The 22,193-nt window shown below is 39.6% G+C and overlaps 1 protein-coding gene and 1 long non-coding RNA gene across 9 annotated transcripts in view; one reads left to right on the top strand and one right to left on the bottom strand.

The window, feature by feature from the left end:
• LOC149460890 (uncharacterized) overlaps positions 1-6,951 on the top strand; it is a 50,380-nt gene extending 43,429 nt beyond the window's left edge. The window contains exon 3 of the long non-coding RNA XR_016313000.1: positions 6,729-6,951. This is a non-coding gene — a long non-coding RNA (uncharacterized LOC149460890). The remainder of the gene's footprint in view (positions 1-6,728) is intronic.
• MCTP1 (multiple C2 and transmembrane domain containing 1) overlaps positions 1-22,193 on the bottom strand; it is a 916,692-nt gene that overhangs the window by 491,286 nt on the left and 403,213 nt on the right. For 6 of the 8 annotated variants that reach the window (XM_089679152.1, XM_089679154.1, XM_089679160.1 and 3 more), the window contains exons 4-6: positions 14,845-14,924; positions 7,256-7,367; positions 3,613-3,642 (exon numbers count right to left, since the gene is read on the bottom strand). In XM_089679152.1, the coding sequence (XP_089535278.1) occupies positions 3,613-3,642; positions 7,256-7,367; positions 14,845-14,924 (222 nt within the window). The remainder of the gene's footprint in view (positions 1-3,612; positions 3,643-7,255; positions 7,368-14,844; positions 14,925-22,193) is intronic. The other 2 variants (XM_089679155.1, XM_089679153.1) reach the window with 1 other exon arrangement.

The raw sequence follows: 22,193 nt of genomic DNA, 5'->3' as shown, positions 1-22,193 counted from the left end.
AAGTGAGGGAGACAACTATGCATAACACACCGGTCAACGAATGACCAACATTTCTATAGCCATGCCACCAATGCTCAGTACTAGGTGAAGATGTGTGAATATAGCCCATATGTAGATGTGTGAATATAGCCCATATGTACCTACCCAAAACTGAAGCATCAGCTTTTGGTAGCCTTTAAATCACTGGGACAATTCTAGATCCAAGCTGAACCTTAGTATCTGGAGTACTACCATTTTTTATAATTCTTTATTTTAAGTATTTCCAAGGGCACAGACAGGATCATAGGGAACACAGTTATATTAATTTACATTGTATGCTACAAAAAAATAAAACAGTGAGCCATGGCTCTTAGTAGGAGAAGAACAAGAGATATTAAGAGTACCATCTTTTAATGTTGTTTATAGTACTTTTAAAGTGAACCTTATTTTCTGAAAAGTAACCAGAGTGTATATAGACAACCTATTCTACTAGTGACATCACAGGGTGGAAAGTGACGGAGACAACTATGCAAAACACACCGGTCAAAGAATGATCAAAACATTTCTATACCAATGCCACCAATGCTCAGTACTAGGTGAAGATGTGTGGATATAGCCCTTATGTAGATGTGGAATATAGCCCATATGTAGATATGTATATGTACCTACCCAAAATGGAAGCATCAGCTTTTGGTAGCCTTTATATCACTGGGACAATTCTGGATCTAAGCTGAACATTAGGAACCTGTGTACTTGGAGTACTACCATTTTTTTTATAATTCTTTATTTTAAATATTTCCAAGGACACAAACAGGATCATAGGGTGAATAGTTACAACAATTTACATTGTATGGTGCAAAAAATAAAACAGTGAGCTATGGATCGTAGTAGGAGAAGAACAAGAGATATTAAGAGTATCACTTTTTTAATGCTGTTTATAGCACTTTTAAAATGAACCATATTTTCTGAAAAGTAACCAGAGTGTATATAGACAACCTATTCTACTAGTGACATCACAGGGTGGAAAGTGACGGAGACAACTATGCATAACACACTGGTCAAAGAATGACCAAAACATTTCTATAGCCATATATTTGTAACTTTTCTATGAACAAAATAAAACAAATCAAACCAAAATATAGAAAATAATGTCCAAAAGTCCCATCGTGTCCAAAAAACAAAAATAGATAAAAATAAAAATAAAACAAAAAAAGTCCCAAAAAAAATAATCCTCACAAGTGTAAACTCAAAACACTTAAACTTTTTCTTCTTCTTGCATCACCACAAACCTTCTTAATACCCGCAGATCCTGATATTCATGCACCTCAAAAAGAAAAAGAACTCGACATAGTGTCATACCTTAAATAATGTAAACACACGTGCCACTATATGTGCCGCATGCAAAATCAATGTGTATACTCCAACCAAGTGTCAGAACACATAAGAGTGAAAACACATTCCCATAGAATATGTCATATAATGTGTGAGAAACCACTTCACAGATAAACTGCCAGTGTATCACACTACACCCTATGTATATGTAAAGTGGAAGCCAACACCCAAAACACCACTCTCCAACTCTAATAAGGATGGGTAATTACCCTATAGAAGAATCAGCAGGGCAGATTAACCACTCAGGGTTACAATCTCCTCTCATTGATTTTCTCCAACGGTTAGGGTCACCTCCTCCACTTTCCTCCAGAAAACCAGTCAAAATAAAAGGTATTCTTCTTTATTAATAACTCACATAACATTCCGTGGTAACAGCTCCTCACATAATATTCCGTGGTAACCGCTCCTCCTCACAAGCAGTGTGTACATGGACAGGTTCAGGGAAACATAAACCGCATGTTCCCACTTCCAAGATGGCCGCGATCGCACTTCCGGTCAACGTCGATGCGTATGACGTCACGTGTCCCTGACGCGTTTCGTCACTTCCTTTGACTTTTTCAGAAGGGTCCCCTTTTTCAGACCCTTCTGAAAAAGTCAAAGGAAGTGACGAAACGCGTCAGAGACACGTGACGTCATACGCATCGACGTTGACCGGAAGTGCGATTGCGGCCATCTTGGAAGTGGGAACATGCGGTTTATGTTTCCCTGAACCTGTCCATGTACACACTGCTTGTGAGGAGGAGCGGTTACCACGGAATATTATGTGAGGAGCTGTTACCACGGAATGTTATGTGAGTTATTAATAAAGAAGAATACCTTTTATTTTGACTGGTTTTCTGGAGGAAAGTGGAGGAGGTGACCCTAACCGTTGGAGAAAATCAATGAGAGGAGATTGTAACCCTGAGTGGTTAATCTGCCCTGCTGATTCTTCTATAGGGTAATTACCCATCCTTATTAGAGTTGGAGAGTGGTGTTTTGGGTGTTGGCTTCCACTTTACATATACATAGGGTGTAGTGTGATACACTGGCAGTTTATCTGTGAAGTGGTTTCTCACACATTATATGACATATTCTATGGGAATGTGTTTTCACTCTTATGTGTTCTGACACTTGGTTGGAGTATACACATTGATTTTGCATGCGGCACATATAGTGGCACGTGTGTTTACATTATTTAAGGTATGACACTATGTCCAGTTCTTTTTCTTTTTGAGGTGCATGAATATCAGGATCTGCGGGTATTAAGAAGGTTTGTGGTGATGCAAGAAGAAGAAAAAGTTTAAGTGTTTTGAGTTTACACTTGTGAGGATTATTTTTTTGTGGGACTTTTTTTGTTTTATTTTTATTTTTATCTATTTTTGTTTTTTGGACACGGTGGGACTTTTGGACATTATTTTCTATATTTTGGTTTGATTTGTTTTATTTTGTTCATAGAAAAGTTACACATATATGGTTTCACTGGCCTTCAAGGGTGAAGGTATACCACTTTTCTGGGTTATTATAGGTTTAAGTGTTGTGATATTTAAGTATAAATTTCTATAGCCATGCCACCAATGCTCAGTACTAGGTGAAGATGTGTGAATATAACCCATATGTACCTACCCAAAACTGAAGCATCAGCTTTTGGTAGCCTTTAAATCACTGGGACAATTCTGGATCCAAGCGGAACCTTAGGAACCTGTGTACCTGGAGTACTACCATTTGTTTTTTAATTCTTTATTTTAAGTATTTCAAAGGGAACGGACAGGATCATAGGGTGCACAGTTATAATAATTTACATTGTATGGTACAAAAAAATAAACCAGTGAGCTATGGATCTTAGTAGGAGAAGAACAAGAGATATTAAGAGTACCACCTTTTAATGCTGTTTAAAGTACTTTTAAAATGAACCTTATTTTCTGAAAAGTAACCAGAGTGTATATAGACAACCTATTCTACTAGTGATATCACAGGGTGGAAAGTGAGGGAGACAACTATGAATACCACTCTGGCCAAAGATTGACCAATACATTTCTATAGCCATGCCATCAATGCTCAGTATTAGGTGAAGATGTGAGAATATGCTTGTAGGAATCCTAATTGATATACAGTACATACATGAAGCTGTAATGGATGGCAATCTGGAAGAAATATCATGCAATGACACTAACACAAGCACAATCATGCTTCATTAGGTTGCAACCAAGAACATCACAGCATAGCACTTTCCACAACTGATGGAGACAGCGGTCCAATTCTTACCGACTCAGATGATTTGAACATAGATAAAGGCTGTGAAAAATGTTAACGTGTTACTCAGGCTTGTTACAGTGTTACTGTTACTGAGTGTCAGATACAAATCTCACAACATGTTTCCTGTGCCATGGTACAAGCAAGATGTGCTGTATTCAGAGATGCTTTTTTAGCAAGAATCAGTTTTGTGCTAGTTAAATGGAAAGGTCATTTTCTTGGCTGATGTTTCCCAGGGCCTTGTCTTAGTGTTATAAATCAACAATGAACATCCCGCTAGTTTAACACTTAATTCTATGAATCGGCTATAACTGTCTGGCTAAAAAAAGGACTGCCTGTAAAGAAGAGATCCCATTTAGACCAATCTGGTCCAATGTGGTGCATTAACACAGGTCTTGTCACATGTTAATGTGGCTTCCATTCATTTAAATGGCCTTACAACTCACTACAAAGAAGCCAATTTCAGACATGCACTATATTTTCCAACACAGTGCACCACAACACATAGTAGTGCATTACCGTGTGCTGGAGGTGTGTTGGTTTAGTGCACTCGGGTGCCATTCAAAATAAACAGCACCGTTACACACCTTACCATATTTTACTGCGTGTTACCGTAATCGACCCTATATATTTACCTGTCTTGTCACCTTTCTTGAAGAGTGATGCTGGCCAAACAATCTTCAGCATTCAACACTCCTGAATGTGTTTGCTAATTGAACCACAACTGAGCATGGAACCATTTTTAAAAATGTAGGTCTAGACACTGTTATGAATTGCTAAGAGTCATTTTCCAGTTATAAATTATTTTACTGTTTATCTATCTAGCTATCTATCAGTCAACTTATTTTCTATAAAGCTAAGTAAAATTCAGATAAACACACTACACATTTATGTGGCTCTGAATAAATAGGTCTATTTAAAATAATAATAATAATTGAAAAAAAAGAGCTGTGCAATTGTAGCTGCATTCCCAGAAAAGTGTGCCACTTTATTAGGTACACCTGTTCAATTGCTTAGTAATATTAGTAATATTAGTAACACAAATTGCTAATCAGTCAATCACATGGCAGCAACTCAATGCATTTAGGCATCTAGATGTGGTGAAGATGACTTGCTGAAGTTCAAACTGAGCATCAGAATGAGGAAATTAGGGGGTTTAAGTGACTTTGAACGTGGCATGGTTGTTGGTGCCAGACGTACTGGTCTGAGCATTTCAAAAACTGCTGATCTACTGGGATTTTCACACACAACCATCTCTAGGGTTTACAGACAATGGTCTGAAAAAGAGAAAATATCTAGTGAGCCACAGTTGTGTGGATGAAAATGCCTTGTTGATGTCAGAGGTCAGAGGAGAATGGGCAGACTGGTTCCAGGTGATAGAAAGGCAACAGTATCTCAAACAACCACTCCTTACAACCAAGGTATGCAGAATACCATCTGTGAACGTACAACACGTCAGGCTGGTGGTGGTGGTGTAATGGTGTGGAGGATATTTTCTTGGCACTAGCAAGGTGCACCTAATAAAGTGGCTGGTGAGTGTACATTCCTGTGTTTTTCACAGCTACAAGAGGGTGATATCAACTCAAGTCCAAGTACTTATGATCCAAGTATTTAGCAAATACAGAACTTTGTTAATTTTCTATATGTCTGGAGTTTAACTGTTCATTTTTAGTTGTACAACAAGATGCTGTACTGGTAAATATGTTGATAGAATAATTTATCAATGACTGAAAAACATCCATACTTTAGGCTCATTCAGACAGACAGAAAAACATTAACCTTGAACATCAACCTCTTCCCTACCGGCCATTTATGGACATGGGCTGGACGGGAGCACTGCCAATGCAGGTGGACGTTTCTAAAAGTCTCCCGCAATCATTGCCTGTGCATACCGCGGAACATAGATCGCTGTACGGGACCTCTGCGTGAGGTCCTGATTCATGTGATCACTGATTGGCCAATCAGTGATCACATGAATAGTAGTAAACAAGATGTCACTTCTGACATCATTGCTTACTACCTGTGAAATCTGTGAATGATCACAGAGGTCACATGGTACAAGGCTATTCTCAACAGCCTTGTACCATATACCAAGCTGTGACCAATCACAGCTCATACAGTATTTCTCAATGGCTGCAGGAATGCAGCCAGAGAGAAGGAGAAATTATTGCTTTTACAGCCTTTATGGGTGTAAAAGCAATCAGTGTAAAAAAAAGAAAAATACAATCTTCATCACCCCCCACAAGTAGTACAGTGTCACTATGGTGACACTGTACTGCTAGGGTGACAGTATGTTAAAAAAACATAAATATTAATATAAAAAAACTAAATAAAAATGTAAAAAAAAAATTTTAATTATAATTTGGGGTTTTTTGTTAACTAAAAAGATGGATGAATACATTTTGGCCAAGATTTATGAAGAAAGATTATTTATTTGCAAAATTTTATAAGAAAAACACTTTTTTTTCAAAATTTTTCAGACTTTTTTATTTATATATAAAAAATTTAAAATTCCAGTGGTGAATAAATACCACCAAAATAAAGTTTTATCTGTCTCAAAAAAAATAGAAAAAAATACATATGGGTACAGTGTTGCATGACCGCGCAATTTTCATTCAAAGTGTGATAGCACTGAAAGCTGAAAATTGGCCTGGGCTGGAAGGGGGTGAAAGTGTCCGGACTTGAAGTGGTTAAAGCTGCCTGTAAGTTGTATGCATGTAACATTTGTGTTTACATATACACAGAACATACTGTACCTGGATACTATGGGCCAAGACCTGCATGTAAATATTAATCATGTGTAGCCAGCAGCGCCAACTCCCCTGATTACACATTATTGATATTTAAACATGAATGATCATTCATGCAGTGGCAGTGCATGTACAGAATGGCCTGGGTTGGGAATGAATGACTGAAGGCCGAGGTCATTCTGCAGATGCACCACCGCTGTATGAATGATTTTTTCAGAGCCATCATGTAAAGGTAAATAGTATTTAGGTACCGGCAGGAGCACTGCTGGCTACACATTGTTAAAGCCCAACTCCAGGCACAGCCTCTTTTAAAGGGTAATTGCTTGTGTTGGTTTAGCGGAGCAAAAAAAAAAAAAGTTTACTTACCCAATCCTCCAGTCCCCCCAGACCAGACCTGCAACTTCCTCTCCTCCATGCTCCAGTGATCGAGGATCCTGACTTCATGAAGAGTAAAGCAGTGTCTTTAGCCCTACATTGGAGGTCCACCACCATAGCATATGGATCAGGTAAGTCAAACAGTTTCTCCTCTCCCCTAGACAAAATGAGCTATTAACTGTTGCAGTGTGGCTGCAGCCTCACTGGCGTTGGGTAATTATGGTGTATGCATGCACATGTAAGCACAATTGTTTCCATGCATACAGGCACAAAAAAGCACAAATTATTGCCCTGGATGCCACTGCTGAACACAACACAACAGTACACTGCCAGGTGCAGCTGTGTGAATGGGCACTACAGATTTCAACACTGCTGCGTACCAATATTCACAATACTATACCCTGTATGTATCTGTATGCTATGTGTAACTGAGCCCTTACCCATACATATCTTCAACATATCTTCAGCAAAAGTTGCATGTAAGCAAAATGTTGTTTTCATTATATAAATTACACATTTGAACTACTCACCGACTCCATGCTGACACTGTCTTTCTGAGACAAGAAGACCGATAAATATATGGTTCCCAGTACATGATCAGGGTGCTGTGGATCTTTCAGGTTTAATGCCACTTCTTTTGCACTAGAAATGTGAAACAAATGAATTAAAGATGTGACAGCTGTCAGTAATAATTATGTAATTATTAATATTACTGTAGAATAATGATAGAAATATTTTTTAGAAATAGAGTTTTGTACGCAAATTCAACATGCCATGTTATTATGACTCGTCCCACGCTCCGGAATATGCTGTTTTGATATAAACATATTATTCTGATTTTCAACATGGAATGTCAGTGCTGTGCAACAACAAAATAAACTAATGTTATTTGTCTTGACACATATCATCCTGCATCTCATAATTGATAGGAGTACTATGCTGTTACCAAGCACATACAAATTTATATTTAGACTGAGTTTTGTACCCAAGTACTATATATTTATTGCCTTAGTTGACACCTGTATTAATATTCTGAGAAAAGAAGTTGTCTCCTAACTTATCTTTAAAACTATCTATCTATCTGAACAGTAATTAGACAGCTTGATGCGCATACACCGTTAGGCTCCATGCACACTGGGCGTTTTAATAACGCTGATAACGTTAGCTGTGTAAAGTAACGTTAATTCGTGAGTTTTTCAGCATTTTTGTATTAGCGGTTTGCCGCGTTTTTGCGTGTGTGTTTATTTAGCGTTTTTTTTTTACCAACAAAAATTTATTTTTTTTTGACAAAACAAGTCCAAAAAACAATGGTTTGCCGTGATTTACCACATTTTTCAGCGTTAGAGCGTATTTACAGCTAAAAAAACACCTCTAGAAACCCACTAGTTCTGGGGGGGGGGGGGGGGTTTCCAGCCAAAAAACGTTGATTACAGTCTATGTGTGCATGAACACATAGGATAACATGCTGGGGGGTTTACTGGCTGTAGAAAAAAATGTCAAAAGCCAAAAACAGCCGCTGTAAAACCGTCCAGTGTGCATGAGGACTTATTGTCTGCTAATTAGGGGCGTATTTACAAAGCAATAAATGTGGCATTTACTAAACATTCAATGCAGGTGAATCTTCCTGTTACATGTTTAACAAATTACAATTGATTCACCTGCAGTAAATGTTTAATGGATGTCACATTTACAGCTTTACAAATATGCCCCTTAGTATACACAGTATACACACACAATTGTTTGCTCTACAAATAAGTCTCCTAGAGAACTATAGATTATCTAAAAGAGCACAACAGAAGCTACCTGCCTTTTGCCTCTCTTTGTCTGATTGATATTTGAAGTCATGCAATAAAGGATGAGTCGCTGTTGACGAATCAATCATTTTTGTGTGTCTGTGACAGAGAATTTCAGCTTGAGCTATGGAGTTCTGTAAACATCAGACTGTACAACAAGGCATCTTGAAAATACAAAAAAATGAATCCTTGCAAATGTTATATGTAGTTTAAGAGTGGATACTCGTGAACACTGAGAATGTTTATCTTTTTTGCATTTGTTTTTCTCTTTTGTAGCAATAAATGAATATGCATATGCAAGAGTACTCACTTACTTAGTACTTTTACTCTAAAATGAACATCATTAAAAAATATTGAAAAGAAAGTACAAAAAATAGGCTAGTGCTCTGCTAGATCAAAAGACAAATGTGCAATCTTAATAAGAAATGTTCCATGTTAACCTAACAATATTTGTTTGTTTTGCTAGGTCTCTATCCCAGGGGAACACGGACCTGTAAACTGGTGCCGCGGGCTGTGTTTACCTGGTGGTATATCTCTGCTTGCAGATTTGTCCAGGAATGATCGCTCAGAATGTCCAGTATGAATGTGCAAGAAGTTCAGTATCAATTTGTGCATTTTGTGTTATTTTGAAATTTTTAGCACCATTTTGTCACACATTGTATTAATTACCGTATTTAGTGTTTGAGATTTACACAGTATTTTACTATCTAATAAATGGCCCACACTAGGCGGTCGGCCGGGTGTTTATTCATTGGATATTTGGATATTTATTTACGTATTTACACTCGTTTATTTTCAGTTCTTTTGAACTTATTTATTAAGATTTGCTTGTGCTGTGTTTATATTATTTACTTCATGTACTAAGGCTCAAGTCGGGTGATTATTGATATTCACTACTTAATTTTGGGCTATACACTTTATTTGGTATTTACAGTTTTTTAGCATTAGGGTTTACTTGTTAGTATGTAGCGCAACACTAATTATTTAGTTATTATCTATTGTTTTCAAGTGGTGGAACACTTTCTGGTGCTTGCTGCTATGGTGTAGTTTATAGGTACCCTGTTTGGCAGCGCATAAGACTCCTTCTATTGTGCAGCTGTCTGCCTGTCATTGATTTTAATAGGTTGGCTGCTCGCAGCTGCATAGTCCACCAGTAAATAAAATAAAATTATTAAAAAAAAAAAAGAGAGAGAGAGAAGCAGCACAAGAGGCCAATCAGTTGTGCTACAGTGTTCATGTACTAACAAGGAACATTAGTATGTTGCCACTTCTTCACTGTCCATTCACGGGCTGGGAAAGGGGCAAGAACGGCAAGTGCTACTGAACTGCAGCAGAGAAAGGTCCGGCTGTGACAGAAAGGGATGTACGTTGTGGCAGAGCTGTGTAAATCTCAGAACTGGATGGAGAGAAATGAAAATCCTTTGGCAGTTGAAACAGATCCTTTGTATGTATTTCATCTGTATGTTCAACAAATTAAAACAGTAGGAAGTATTTAAATTAAAACAGTAGGAAACTTCAGTTGCAGTAGCTGGCCCACTCAGGTTGAAGTTCTTGAAAATAAATAATGTCATCTCTGAGCCATGCCACACAATTCTCTCTTCCACCTCCCACAGAGAGTACACTCACCGGAACAACGTGACTGAACTATAAAATAACGTCAGTATGCACTTATGAAGTTGTCCTTCAACATCCAGAAAATACAGCACATCCATCACCCTCTCACTGTAGGTCAGCAAACCTCAATCTTAGCAGCAGTGGAATGTTTAGCGGCCGCCCTTCATCAAATGAAAACTTTTATTCCCGGCATAGCAGAGCACTCCACTGATCAGAAGAAGAAAAGAAGAAGAAGAGAGATCTTTGTGTAGTCATTTTATTCAAATACACAATAAAAGCAAGTATATTGCACTATTTGAATCACAGCGATCCACTAGCACCATACCCTTAACACATTCAATCATAGGGACATCATTAGAGGTGTCAGAAGGATGACATTAGGTATAGTGAATGTGTTCGTTTTATAAGTGCAAATATTGTAAATGTAAAGAGGAACCTACTACACGAAATAATAATCTTGATGAAAAGTAAGGTTTTTTTTCCACACTAATTTAAAAAATAAATCTTAATTCATTTAATCTGTATATGGTTCAGTGTGCTGTTCACTTTAAATGTGATAAATAAATATGCGCAAACTGAAATTCAAATGATGATTTGTTCATATAAAGTACAATACTGTGCAAACTGAAATTCATATATCACCAAATAATGTTTCATATGAAGTGGAATGTGGTACAAATAAATATAAAGGCATGTAAATAAATCCCCAAATCCAATGTGAAGGAAAATGCTGCATGCCAAATTTATCTTCCAATAAAGCGCTGCTGTGCTCAAAAGGTGCTCCTTAAAGAAACAGGAAAGCCTCTTACCGAACTAAATTGATCTCAAGCTATAGAGATCAAATCAGCGGATAGTGTCCAAACTCCACACTGACACTCTCACTGACTGATCCAAGGAGGATGGATGAATACAGCAAACCACTGCGTGTTCACACCAGGAACCGGCTTAACCATTTCTTACTGCTCTCTGCAATGGTGTATGAAAGGGTTTAAACAAGAAAATACTTAATAGTGCAACGCCGTTAAAAACAAATATTTATTTAAAACGGACGTATTGCACTTATATTCAAATGAGTTAAAGAGAGCAATGGAAAAGCATATGGACTATTCGGCTGTGGTGTCAGTCCGTCGGCTCATGAGTGGTTACGTCACAGAAAACTCTGCCCCCAAAAATGGCGTCCTCTGGGATGGGAGGAACGATCTCCTGTCTTTCTGTGACGTCACCACGTACAAGCTGACATCACAAAAAGACAGGAGATCGTTCCTTCCATCCCAGAGGAAGCCATTTTTGGGGAAAGGCTTCGGGCGGAATCTTTCTGTAACGTCACCACGCACGAGCCGATGGACAGATAGTCCATATGCTTTTCAACTGCTCTCTTTAACTCATTTGAATGTAAGTGCAATACTTATGTTTTAAATAAATTTGTTTTTAACGGGGTTGCACTATGAAGTATTTTCTTGTTTAAAACCTTTCATGCACCCTTGCAAAGAGCGGTATGAAGTGGTTAAGCCGGTTCCTGGTGTAAACACGCAGTGGTTTGCTGTATCCATCCATCCTCCTTGGATCAGTCAGTGAGAGTGTCAGTGTGGAGTTTGGACACTATCTGCTCCTTTGATCTCTATAGCTTGAGATCAGTTTGGTTCAGTAAGAGGCTTTCCTGTTTCTTTGAGTAGCACCTTTTGAGCACAGCGGCACTTTATTGGAAGGTGAATTTGGCACTCAGCACTTTTCCTTCACATTGAATTTGGGGACTTATTTACATGTCTTTATATTTATTTGTTCCACATTGTACTTTATATGAAACGTTATTTGGTGATATATAAATTTCAGTTTGCACAGTATTGTACTTTATATAAACAAATTATCATTTGAGCATATATGAATTTCAGTTTGCACATATTTATTTATTTATCAAATTTAAAATGAACAGCGCACTTTTATAATGTGTTGAAATAATTTATTCTGGTATTCAGGAAAGTAGTAGCAGCAGTTCACTTTCCCATTTTTTTCATTATTCTTTACAGTATTGGGCTAAGCACAAAGATTTTTTTGCTTTATATATGGTTGCTTCATGTTCTATTAATATTACCGTGGTTGAAGCAGCGATTAAAGTTCCCACTCATTGGTACATGGTGTCAACCAGATTGCCTCATCTACATCCTTCCCATTCTGCTCAGAGTTTCAGAGGTTGTAATATAGCTGAAGATCTATCATCACTAGAAGATACTACACAATGATCTCTCTTCTTTCCTTCTTCTGATCGGTGGAGTGCTCTGTTATGCCAGGAATAAATGCTTTCACTTTCTTGAAGGGTAGCTCCTGAATATGCTGCTGAGAATTTGGCTTGCTGAACAGCATTGAGAGGGTGATGGATGTGCTGTATTACCTGGATATTGAAGGACAACTTCAAACTGCATACTGACCTTCCTTTATAGATCGGTCACATTGTTCTAGTAAGTATACTCCCTCTGGAAGGTGGAAGAAGTGATTGTGTAGCACCACTCAGAAATTAAATTTTATATTTAGTGGTTTGCCTTGAGTTCACCATTAATGATCCTAAAGGTAATACAGGAAAATAAGTGGTGTATTTTTTCAGTGATTTTTAACACTAGTAGGCTTCGAGGCAAGATCATGGTGTAGAAAGAAAGACTACAAAGTTTGCATTTTCAATTAGTCCCATATTCCTGGGATGCAAGGCTTCCTGGCCACTAAACAAAAGATACAGATGCATAGATGCACTGTACTTTATTATTATTATTACAGGTACTTATATAGCGCCATAAATTTATGCAGCACTTTACATATTTATATTGTACAATCACATCAGTCTCTAACCCTCAAGGAGCGTACAATCTAAGGTCCCTAACTTACATTCATACAGACACACTAGGGAAAATTTAGACAGGAACCAATTAACCTACGAGCATGTTTTTTGGAGTGTGGGAAGAAACCGGAGAACCCGGAGGAAACTCACGCCACCACAGGGAGAGCATGCAAACTCCAGGCAGGTGGTGCCATGGTTGGGATTCAAACCAATGACTTTATTTTTACAGAACAGTTAGACTTGTTTTACATTATATTATTACTATTATTTTAAAATGCTTACTTTCACATGTATGTCAAACATTCATTATGATGCATTTAAGCAAGCTTTTTTTGTAGAAGCAGCAAATGACATAACAAACACTCAGCAAAATATCTGGAAATGTACCAACTGCAAAATAAAAACTCAGAAAAGCTAGTGATAAATGCATACAAAAACACAAGTGGTTTTAAAGTGCAAAGACAATAATGGGAGCCAAAAGTAAGCCTTTAAGTCAGCTTAAACTTCTAAAAGTCAAACTCTATAGGATAATTAAGTGTATGTCAGTAAAAATAAAAAATAAACATGTATTTATTACATTTCTTCAATACATGGCCATTTCTCCATGTTTTATTCCTTTAAAAACACTGCATGTACAGAGAAATAAATGCTGACCTCCTATTTCGTGTTTGAGCTGACAACACAGTGCTGTTGTCGGCACTGCCTGCTGAGCTACAAAACTCCACCTATATCCACCCCTTTCTGTCCCTGTCAACATGTCCAGAAAAATGGTGCTGCTGCCCTGACTTCCAAGAGCCTGACCACACACTGTAGGGAAAGGGCTTTTGGTCATGTAATTTGAGGCGTGCCTATGTCAAACTGACAAACGAACTGAGCTATTAGCAGCTGCAAGAATACTATAAGCCTGTAGATAATATCACAAAAAAAAAAATATTGGGGCGGAGGGTGGTCTGGGGGCAAATGTAGGTATAGCCTGCCTAGATCTAAACTTTAAGGGGCTGTTGAGCACATAATGTTGGGAGCACGGAACTGTAAAGAGGCCATGATGGCAGTAATCTTTAGCAATCTCTCATAGCATGCCATCTTCTGTAGCACGTCTGAAGGCTCTTTTTTAACCTGTAACACAGGGGTGCTCAACCTGCGGCCTGCGGGAAACATGTACCCCTCGGAGCCCTCTGACGTGGCCCTCGACCTTAAACCACGGAAGTACATGGCCGGGGTTGGCAATCCGTTGATTGCGACCTGTGCTTGCTGGCCCGCCAACCCAAAGCATCAGAGTGCCTCAAAGTCAGCAATGGCAGTGGAGGAAGCAGGCGGCCGTGGAGGAAGGCGGAGTGATACCAAGTGCACTTCACCTGGGACCTTTCTATCAGCCTGGAGATGCCAAAACAACACATACACTGAACTTTTGCAATGGACATAATAGCACCTATGAAAGAGTGAACAACTATTAGGCTGCTTTCACACTGATTCGTGGGTGCAGCGCAATGCACCTGTGGCTTTCCTGCAGGTGAGCTGCATGGGTCATTGACTTCTATTATATCGTGCGGGTTTGGTGCACTTTCTGAAAGATATAATAGAAGTCTATGGCAAAGAGAAGCCAACCCACAGGAAGGCTGCAGGTGCACTGCACTGCACCCCGGTGTGGGTAAACCGCAGCGCATCAGTGTGAAAGCAGCCTTATAGCGGGCTCAGGACAGTAAGGGCTTGTTTACATTTGCGGTTTTGGGGGTGGTAAAATCCCATAGTTAAGTGGTCTTTTTCACATAGCACATCCACAGTCCCAGATTGTATAATGAAATTACATAGACTATTTTTTGTTTTTTGGGCAATCAAGTACTGTGTACAGAAACATGATCAGGTAAATAAATATAAACTGAACTCTTACCTTTGCAACTCAAGTGTTGTAAGATCAAGAAACGCTGAACCCATAAAATCATCCTGCAGTCCAAAATCATAATCAAACACCTGGAATAAAAACAGAAACAGCACAGATTTAGTGGAATTCTGATACGATTATATCACTGTCTCATTCCATGTGGGGAGATTTCCCTACACATTTAAACATGTGACACCAAGACTAGAAATGCCGGGAATGTGGACACCAGAACAGGAAGGCACTGACAGCTACAAAAATAAAGGGAAAAAGGAAAAAAAATTGTAACCATCAGCATACTGATCAGAATAAGTGAGGGGAAATCTTACCAAAGGGAACACAAATAAATCATGAGAATAAGAATAAATAAATATTTAGGGAGTTTGAATTTTATCCTGTGGCTATTCTATGAATAACAGGCTTGCTTAACATTAATGTTTCATGTTTTATCATTTGCACACCATATGTACAGTACAGCATATTTCTCAACATTTTTCCACTAATTACTCATATAACATTAGACATGTGCTTTGACATAATGTTTATTTAAACGTAGATACTGTTCTGATGTACTTATAGTTCCTCATGTAAAAAAAAAACGATGGTATGAGACAGATAAGCATTACTTCCAATATACAGGCAAGCATATAAAATAAGTGAAAAAAGAAAAATATTCATGACTTAATGGGGAAGATTTACTTAAACTGGTGCACTCAGAATCTAGTGCTGCTGTGTACAGTGTGCATGCAATCAGCTTCTAACTTCATCTTGTTCAATTAAGCGTTGACAACAAACCCTGGAAGCTGATTGGTTTCTATGCAGAGCCGCACCAGATTTTGTACTATCCAGTTTTAGTAAACCACCCCCATATATGTTTGATATCAAAGAGAACAGTGTAAAAGAACTATATGCCATTCAAAAAGGTTTATAGCATAAAACAGCTTGACAGATATGGCGGATTACCCCACTTCTTTCCAAATAAACTGTATAGAGTGTACTTTGTGTAGAAAGCCACAAGAGGGAGACATTGCTTCAATTTTCAACAAAACAAGGCATGACTATAGTACATGTTTATGAATGCAATGTGTTTAAAACTCTACAAATTATGTTTTACTACTAGATTATTCATTACATTTTTTACAGCTTTCAATTATTTTAAAGGATTTTTGTCCTGTAGATGTTCCCTTTTCAGAATGGAGAAAGGTGAAGTAGGCCTGTAGAGAAGGTGCAAGGAAATGGAGAAAGGTGCGGAGATGTAAAAAAAAGGGATGGCAAGGGGCTTAAAGTAGTACAGTAATCTACCCTCTACAGTGCAGTAAATTCCATCTGGTGAAGATGAATAAATGTATAGAAAAATGGAGGAAGTTGGGGGCCAGTGGTACAGATAGCTACTGAGAAATGCAGGGATGTGCAGAAGAGTTAAAAAAATAAAGGGAAGGCGAAGAATTAAAGAGGGCAGTTGGAAATGAGTGCAAAGTAGTAGAGAGAAGTTTAAAGAGGTGGAAAGGGGTTGCAGCAGTAAAGAGAAGATGCAGTTTTGGAGAAGAGGGGAAAAGGTGTTAACCATGGGGTGATAAGTGTTTAGTGGGGAGATTGAAGAGGAATGTTGGGAAAGGAGTGTGGTGAAGAAGGGAAGTACAGAGAGATAGAGAAAGAACTCAGAGAGGAGGTTAGGTATTGCAGAGAGGTAGACAGGAGAAGCAAAGAGATGGAGAAGAGTGTAGTTGTAGAGATGGGAAAGCAGGAAAACAGTGAAGGGAGGCTGTAGTAATGGAATGAGAGATATGGAGAAGTGAAGAGGAGGTGCAGGGATAGAAAGGGCTGCAAACAGATGGAGATGGGGTACAAATAGGGATGTGGGTATGCAAAGGGGTGCAGAGAGCTGAAGAACAGATACAGAGATAAAAAGGTGAGTACAGAGGTGGAAAAGGGATACAAAAATAAAATAGGGTACATACAGTTTGAGGGAGAATATAGAAATGAAAATGGGTGCAGAGAGGTAGAGAGAAGATGCAGAGAGGTGTAGTGGGAATAAAGAATGTAAATGGAGCAGAGACATGGACAGGAGATACAGAGATGGAAAGGGGTGCAGAGAATTTGAGAGGGGATGCAAAAATTCAAAAGGGTGCAGAGAAGATGAGAGGGGATGGAAATGGGCGCAAAGAAGATCAGAGGAGATACAGAGATGAAAAGTGGTGCAGAGAATTTGAGAAGGAATGCAAAGATGGAAAGGGGTGCTACGAATATGAGAGGGGATGCATAGATGGAAAAGGGTGCAGAGAATTTGAGAGGGGATGCATAGAGGGAAAAGGGTGCAGAGAATTTGAGAGGGGATGCATAGAGGCAAAAGGGTGCAGAGAATTTGAGAGGGGATGCATAGAGGGAAAAGGGTGCAGAGAATTTGAGAGGGGATGCATAGAGGCAAAAGGGTGCAGAGAATTTGAGAGGGGATGCATAGAGGGAAAAGGGTGCAGAGAATTTGAGAGGGGATGCATAGAGGGAAAAGGGTGCAGAGAATTTGAGAGGGGATGCATAGATGGAAAGGAGTGCAGAAAAGATGAGAGGGGATGGAGAGATTGATGGGATAGTAGAAAGGTGGAAAGGGGATGCAGAGATGGAAAAGGGTGCAGAGAATTTGAGAGGGGATGCATAGATCGAAAGGGGTGCAGAGAATCTGAGAGAGGATGCAAAGATGGAAAGGGGTGCAGAAAAGATCAGAGGGGATGGAGAGATTGAAGGGATTATAGAGAGGTGGAAAGGGGATGCAGAGATGGAAAGGGTGCAGAGAGGTGGAGAGGAGATAGAAAGAGGTGTAGTGGGAATAAAGAAATGGAACAGAGACATCGTGCTTTCACTAAACTGAGCATATTTGCTGCAAGTTCTGTCCCATGCAATGGTGGACAACATTTGAAAACAATGCCAGTCTTTGGGGGTACCCAATAATGCCAGTCTTTGGTGGTACCTGATCATCAACCTCCTCTCTCTTGCTCCTGTCTTTTCCCCCTTTTCCTCCCTCTCCCTTGCTTTTTTCCTCTCTCCCTGTGACAGACCCAACAAGGACAGGGGCTTTGGGAGGGGACTAGGGGCTAGCCTTCTACCCACTGATTATGGCCCATGGAGGGGACCGGAGATTTTGTCTGCTTCATCCAGTCAGAGAATGGAAAAGAGCTTGGTTCAGCTGATGATCACATGGAGTGAGCGGATCAGTCTGTGATGTTGGATAATAATGTGATGAACGCGGACAGCGAGGTTTGGATGAATTCTCTTCATAAAGACAATAAATCTTCCCTTCCGGAGTGGGTGGAAAGATGTTATATGGTGGCCCTCATGCGGACTGGGTTGGAGATTGGGTTGGCTTCTCTATTTGGGACAGAAATATTTATCAACAATCTCCCTCAAGAAATCTATGAAGATAAATATATTCCACTTTTCAGACTATTGGAATATTGTATGAGTTTTGTCTTATGATGGACAGATTATACAAGTTAAGGCAAACACCTGAAAGACAGCATGTGTAATGGACTTTTTGTATTTAGGTGTGGATTTGTTGCCGGGCTGTCTGTGGTGAGTGCCCTGATTAATTAAAGCATTTTCTAGATGCCTGGCTATTGATTAGCTTACTGTTAATTAGATCAGTGTTAGCTGTTGGCTGTACTGTTTAACGTTTGCACGGTTTCGGTTAATGTGATTAAGCTCTTACCTAAATCAGTGTGGGATGTTTATCCCAATGTGTAATATTTGTTTTATTGTTCATGTGGGGGCACTGCCCTCTTTTGGAAGTATATAAAAACCTGTGTGCTTGTTCAATAAAAGAGTTCAAGTTTGGCATCTAAGTTAGTCTCGTCTAGTCTTTATCTTGCAATGCCCAGCTATAATACCTTGGTCCTGTGTCCCAGTGGCAAGGAAGTGGTTCTCTGACAGAATCACCCAATCTGGGTAATATGCATTTCATCACACTCCCATTTTACTTGATTGGGCACCTAGTCCCTATCCCAACCCCTATACACCTTCTTTTTATTTTTACTATGAGTTATAACATCTCAGTTGGTGCATAGACTGAAATTGCATGTGGAGTCTTCTGAAACTATGCACATGACCTTCAATAGTTTGACAGTCATTGAATATATTTTAAGGCCCCGGGGCTTACAGTTATTCAGAGATTTTGCATCAATAGCTTTCTGCTATGTCTTGACATTGTTTGTGGCTAAATTCTTTAGCTTTTGTTCCAACTATCGTGTATTTCATTTTTGAGGTTGCCTACCAGTTGACTATGTGCTAGCACTGCCTGGAAATTTATCTCACAGCACTGTACCCATGAGAACTTTCAAATAAAAATACATTTAAAGTAAGATAATGTCAAGGAACACATTTCTGAGTGTAAGAAAACTCATCCCACACTATACACTTTTAGAAGGTGATGGATCACTGTACATCTGAACTTGACACATTATTATTGAAAAGTTTTGTGCTCTGTAAGTAAGTTGAGAACACAAGTTTAATGCAGCATGCAAAAAATAAGGGGGGATATGCACATGCCCAGTTCTCATTTTCCTTGGAAATGGCAGATGACAGCTATGCAAGATGTATAGGAACACTAATGTAAATTTCTGTAGTGGTAGTTGCATCAAATGGTGTAGAACTATAGCCCCAGCAAGATGAAGTGTGCAAGTCCATAATACAGAGACAGTGAAAACTAGGGATGCACCGATACCTGTTTCTTCCAGTGAGTAAGAGTATAAAATGAATGGGGTCAAATCGCACAGCAAAGAATAATTTGTGATTTCAACAGGAATGCATGAGCGAATCGCATGTGGTTTACCTCACGACTCCTTTGTGAACCCAGGCTGAAGTCACTATGACAATCCTGGGAAACCGCATGCGCTTTGGACAGGAATCGCACCACATTCCTGTTCAAATTGCACGCTATGCTTTGCAGTGTGACTTGAGCCCATTCATTTTGTATGGGCTCAAATGGCACTGCAAATATATCAGTTTTAGGTATCGGAGCATTTTTAGGAGTATAAGTAGTCGTGCAAATAAAACTAGAATAAGTAGTCGTGCAATTCTTGGTATCAGCACTGATACCAATCAACTTCCATTATGCAGTGTATGCAACGCTAATGTAATTTTACTACCGGTACGTTCGTTTATCTCTCTCCTAGTCTGCTAGTTGTTAGGTAAATGTAGCTGGCTCCTCTGTAGGCTGAGGAGCAGAGCTTAATTGTGTTTAGGAGGCTGTTCAGTGCCCCACAGGCTGTGACTCTGTTACCTAACCCTGTCTTCTGGAACTCACTAAAAACTTCCAGAACAAAGTGGGTGGAGAGACAGAGGCTGCAGTCTGAATATTTATGGAGCTTCCACTAATCCCTGGGAAGATGGGCCTAGAAGGTGGGGAAGCGGCCCATAAATATTCTGAAGCCTGGCAGTCTGGGAGTCCAGGGACTAGTTGTCTGGAAGGAACCCTTGTGTTGGGGGCTCTGCCACCTGGGACAGAGAGAAGAAGGAGGAAGAGAGAAAGAGGAGGAAGAAGAGAGCTTCAGGAACTCACCCAGCTTTAGTCTCAGCTAGGCTTAGCTGTAGACTGATAACCAGAACAGAAGCAGCCTGTCCAGCAGAAAGGTCAAGACAGCAGCCACTCTGGATTTTGGGAGTAAGTACAAACCAGTTATCACCTCCAAGGGAAGGAAAGGTCAGTGAAATGCAATACTTCCCATTTCTGGGACCCAGTGTAGCTAAAGTGGTGTGCAAGACAGCCAAGAGCATGCTAATGCTCTAAACATTAGACTAGAACAGCCAGGTGCAGTGCAATACAGCCAGGTGCAGTGCAATACAGCCAGGTGCTGTGTCTTTAACAGAACTGTTTGGAACTCCTATTTCTTGTTGCTGCTGCACTATTACTCCCAGTGTTCTGCAGCACAGTTTGTAGATAGGATTAGAGCGGCCAGAGACTTAGCAGGTCATCAACCGTTTGGAGTTTACAGTTTTTTCTTCAGTTGTGGGTATCCCATGCATCCCTATACCCCATCCAAGTTCACTGTTCCTAAAATAAACACCAAAAATACTCAAAACCCCTAGACTGTTTATTGAGCCATCTGGAAGTGTATGAAAATAATGTTTTCCTGGCTGTGGGTGCTGTGAGGGGGGAAATAGGTCTGAATGCCAGCGGCTCCTTTTGGAGGTAGCTCTGCGTTAGCTATACAACATAGGTCCATCATCTGATGCTGCAAGAGGACAGTATAATTACTCAGCAGTGACCCCCCAGGTCTGGGAATCCATGCAATTGTTCTTGATTTTCTAACAGGTGTCTCCAGTCTCAAACCAGCATCTGCCATTCAAAAATGTTTGAATTCAAACACAGGCTGGCCTGGACCTGTGAAGGCAGAAGGTGTGCAAGTCAAGACTGACTTTTACACAATTTTTATGCCTAAGAATAGGCTATTTTGTTGAAGGGTATAGCATATAAAGTAGAATAAAATAACAATCCCTCAATAAACTGTATTTCCAGTATGTTTGACATTAACAACTACAGCAGGGGTGCTCAACCTGTGGCCCGTGGGCCACATGTGGTCCTCGGAGCCCTCTCATTTGGCCCTCGACCTCAAACCAGGGAAATGCACTTCTATTACAAGAAAATATTCACCACACTATTACACCACCACCAGCCTGAACCATTGATACAAGGCACGATGGATCCATGCTTTGATGTTGTTTTTGCCAAATTCTGACCCTACCATCTGAATGTCACAGCTGAAATCGAATGCCCATTGTCCTCTGACCTCTGACATCAACAAGGCATTTTTGTGCACACAGCTGCCGCTCACTGGATATCTTCTCTTTTTTGGACCATTCTCTGTAAACCCTGCAGATGGTTGTGCATGAAAATCCCAGTAGATCAGCAGTTTTTGAAATACTCAGACCAGCTCGCCTGGCACCAAAAACCATGTCACATTTAAAGTCACATAAATTTCCTTTCTTCCTCATTCTGATGCTCGGTTTGAACTTCAGCAAGTCATCTACACTATGTCGAGATGCCTAAAAGCATTGAGTTGCTGCCATGTGATTGGCTGATTAGCAATTTGTGTTACCAAGCAATTGAACAAGTGTACCTAATAAAGTGGCCAATGAGTGCATATCCTGCAGGTTTGATGCGCTTTCTGAAAGTGTACGACACCCACAAGATATAATAGAAGTCTAGGGCAAAGCCCAGCTAACCTGTAGGAAAGCTACAGGTGCAATGCACTGCATCACGGTGCAGGTAAACCGTAGCATGTCAATGTAAAAGCAGCCTTGTAAGCGGTTCAGAACAGTAAGGGCTAGTTTACATTTGAGGTTTTGGGGGGTGGTAAAACTCCATAGTTGAG

This window comes from Staurois parvus, unplaced genomic scaffold, assembly GCF_062004578.1.
Source record: "Staurois parvus isolate SC_StPar_1 unplaced genomic scaffold, SC_StPar_1.0 ptg000218l, whole genome shotgun sequence".
NCBI classification, from domain to species: domain Eukaryota; kingdom Metazoa; phylum Chordata; class Amphibia; order Anura; family Ranidae; genus Staurois; species Staurois parvus.
Note: the sequence above shows the minus strand (reverse complement) of the source record. Positions and strands in the feature narration are given on the sequence as shown.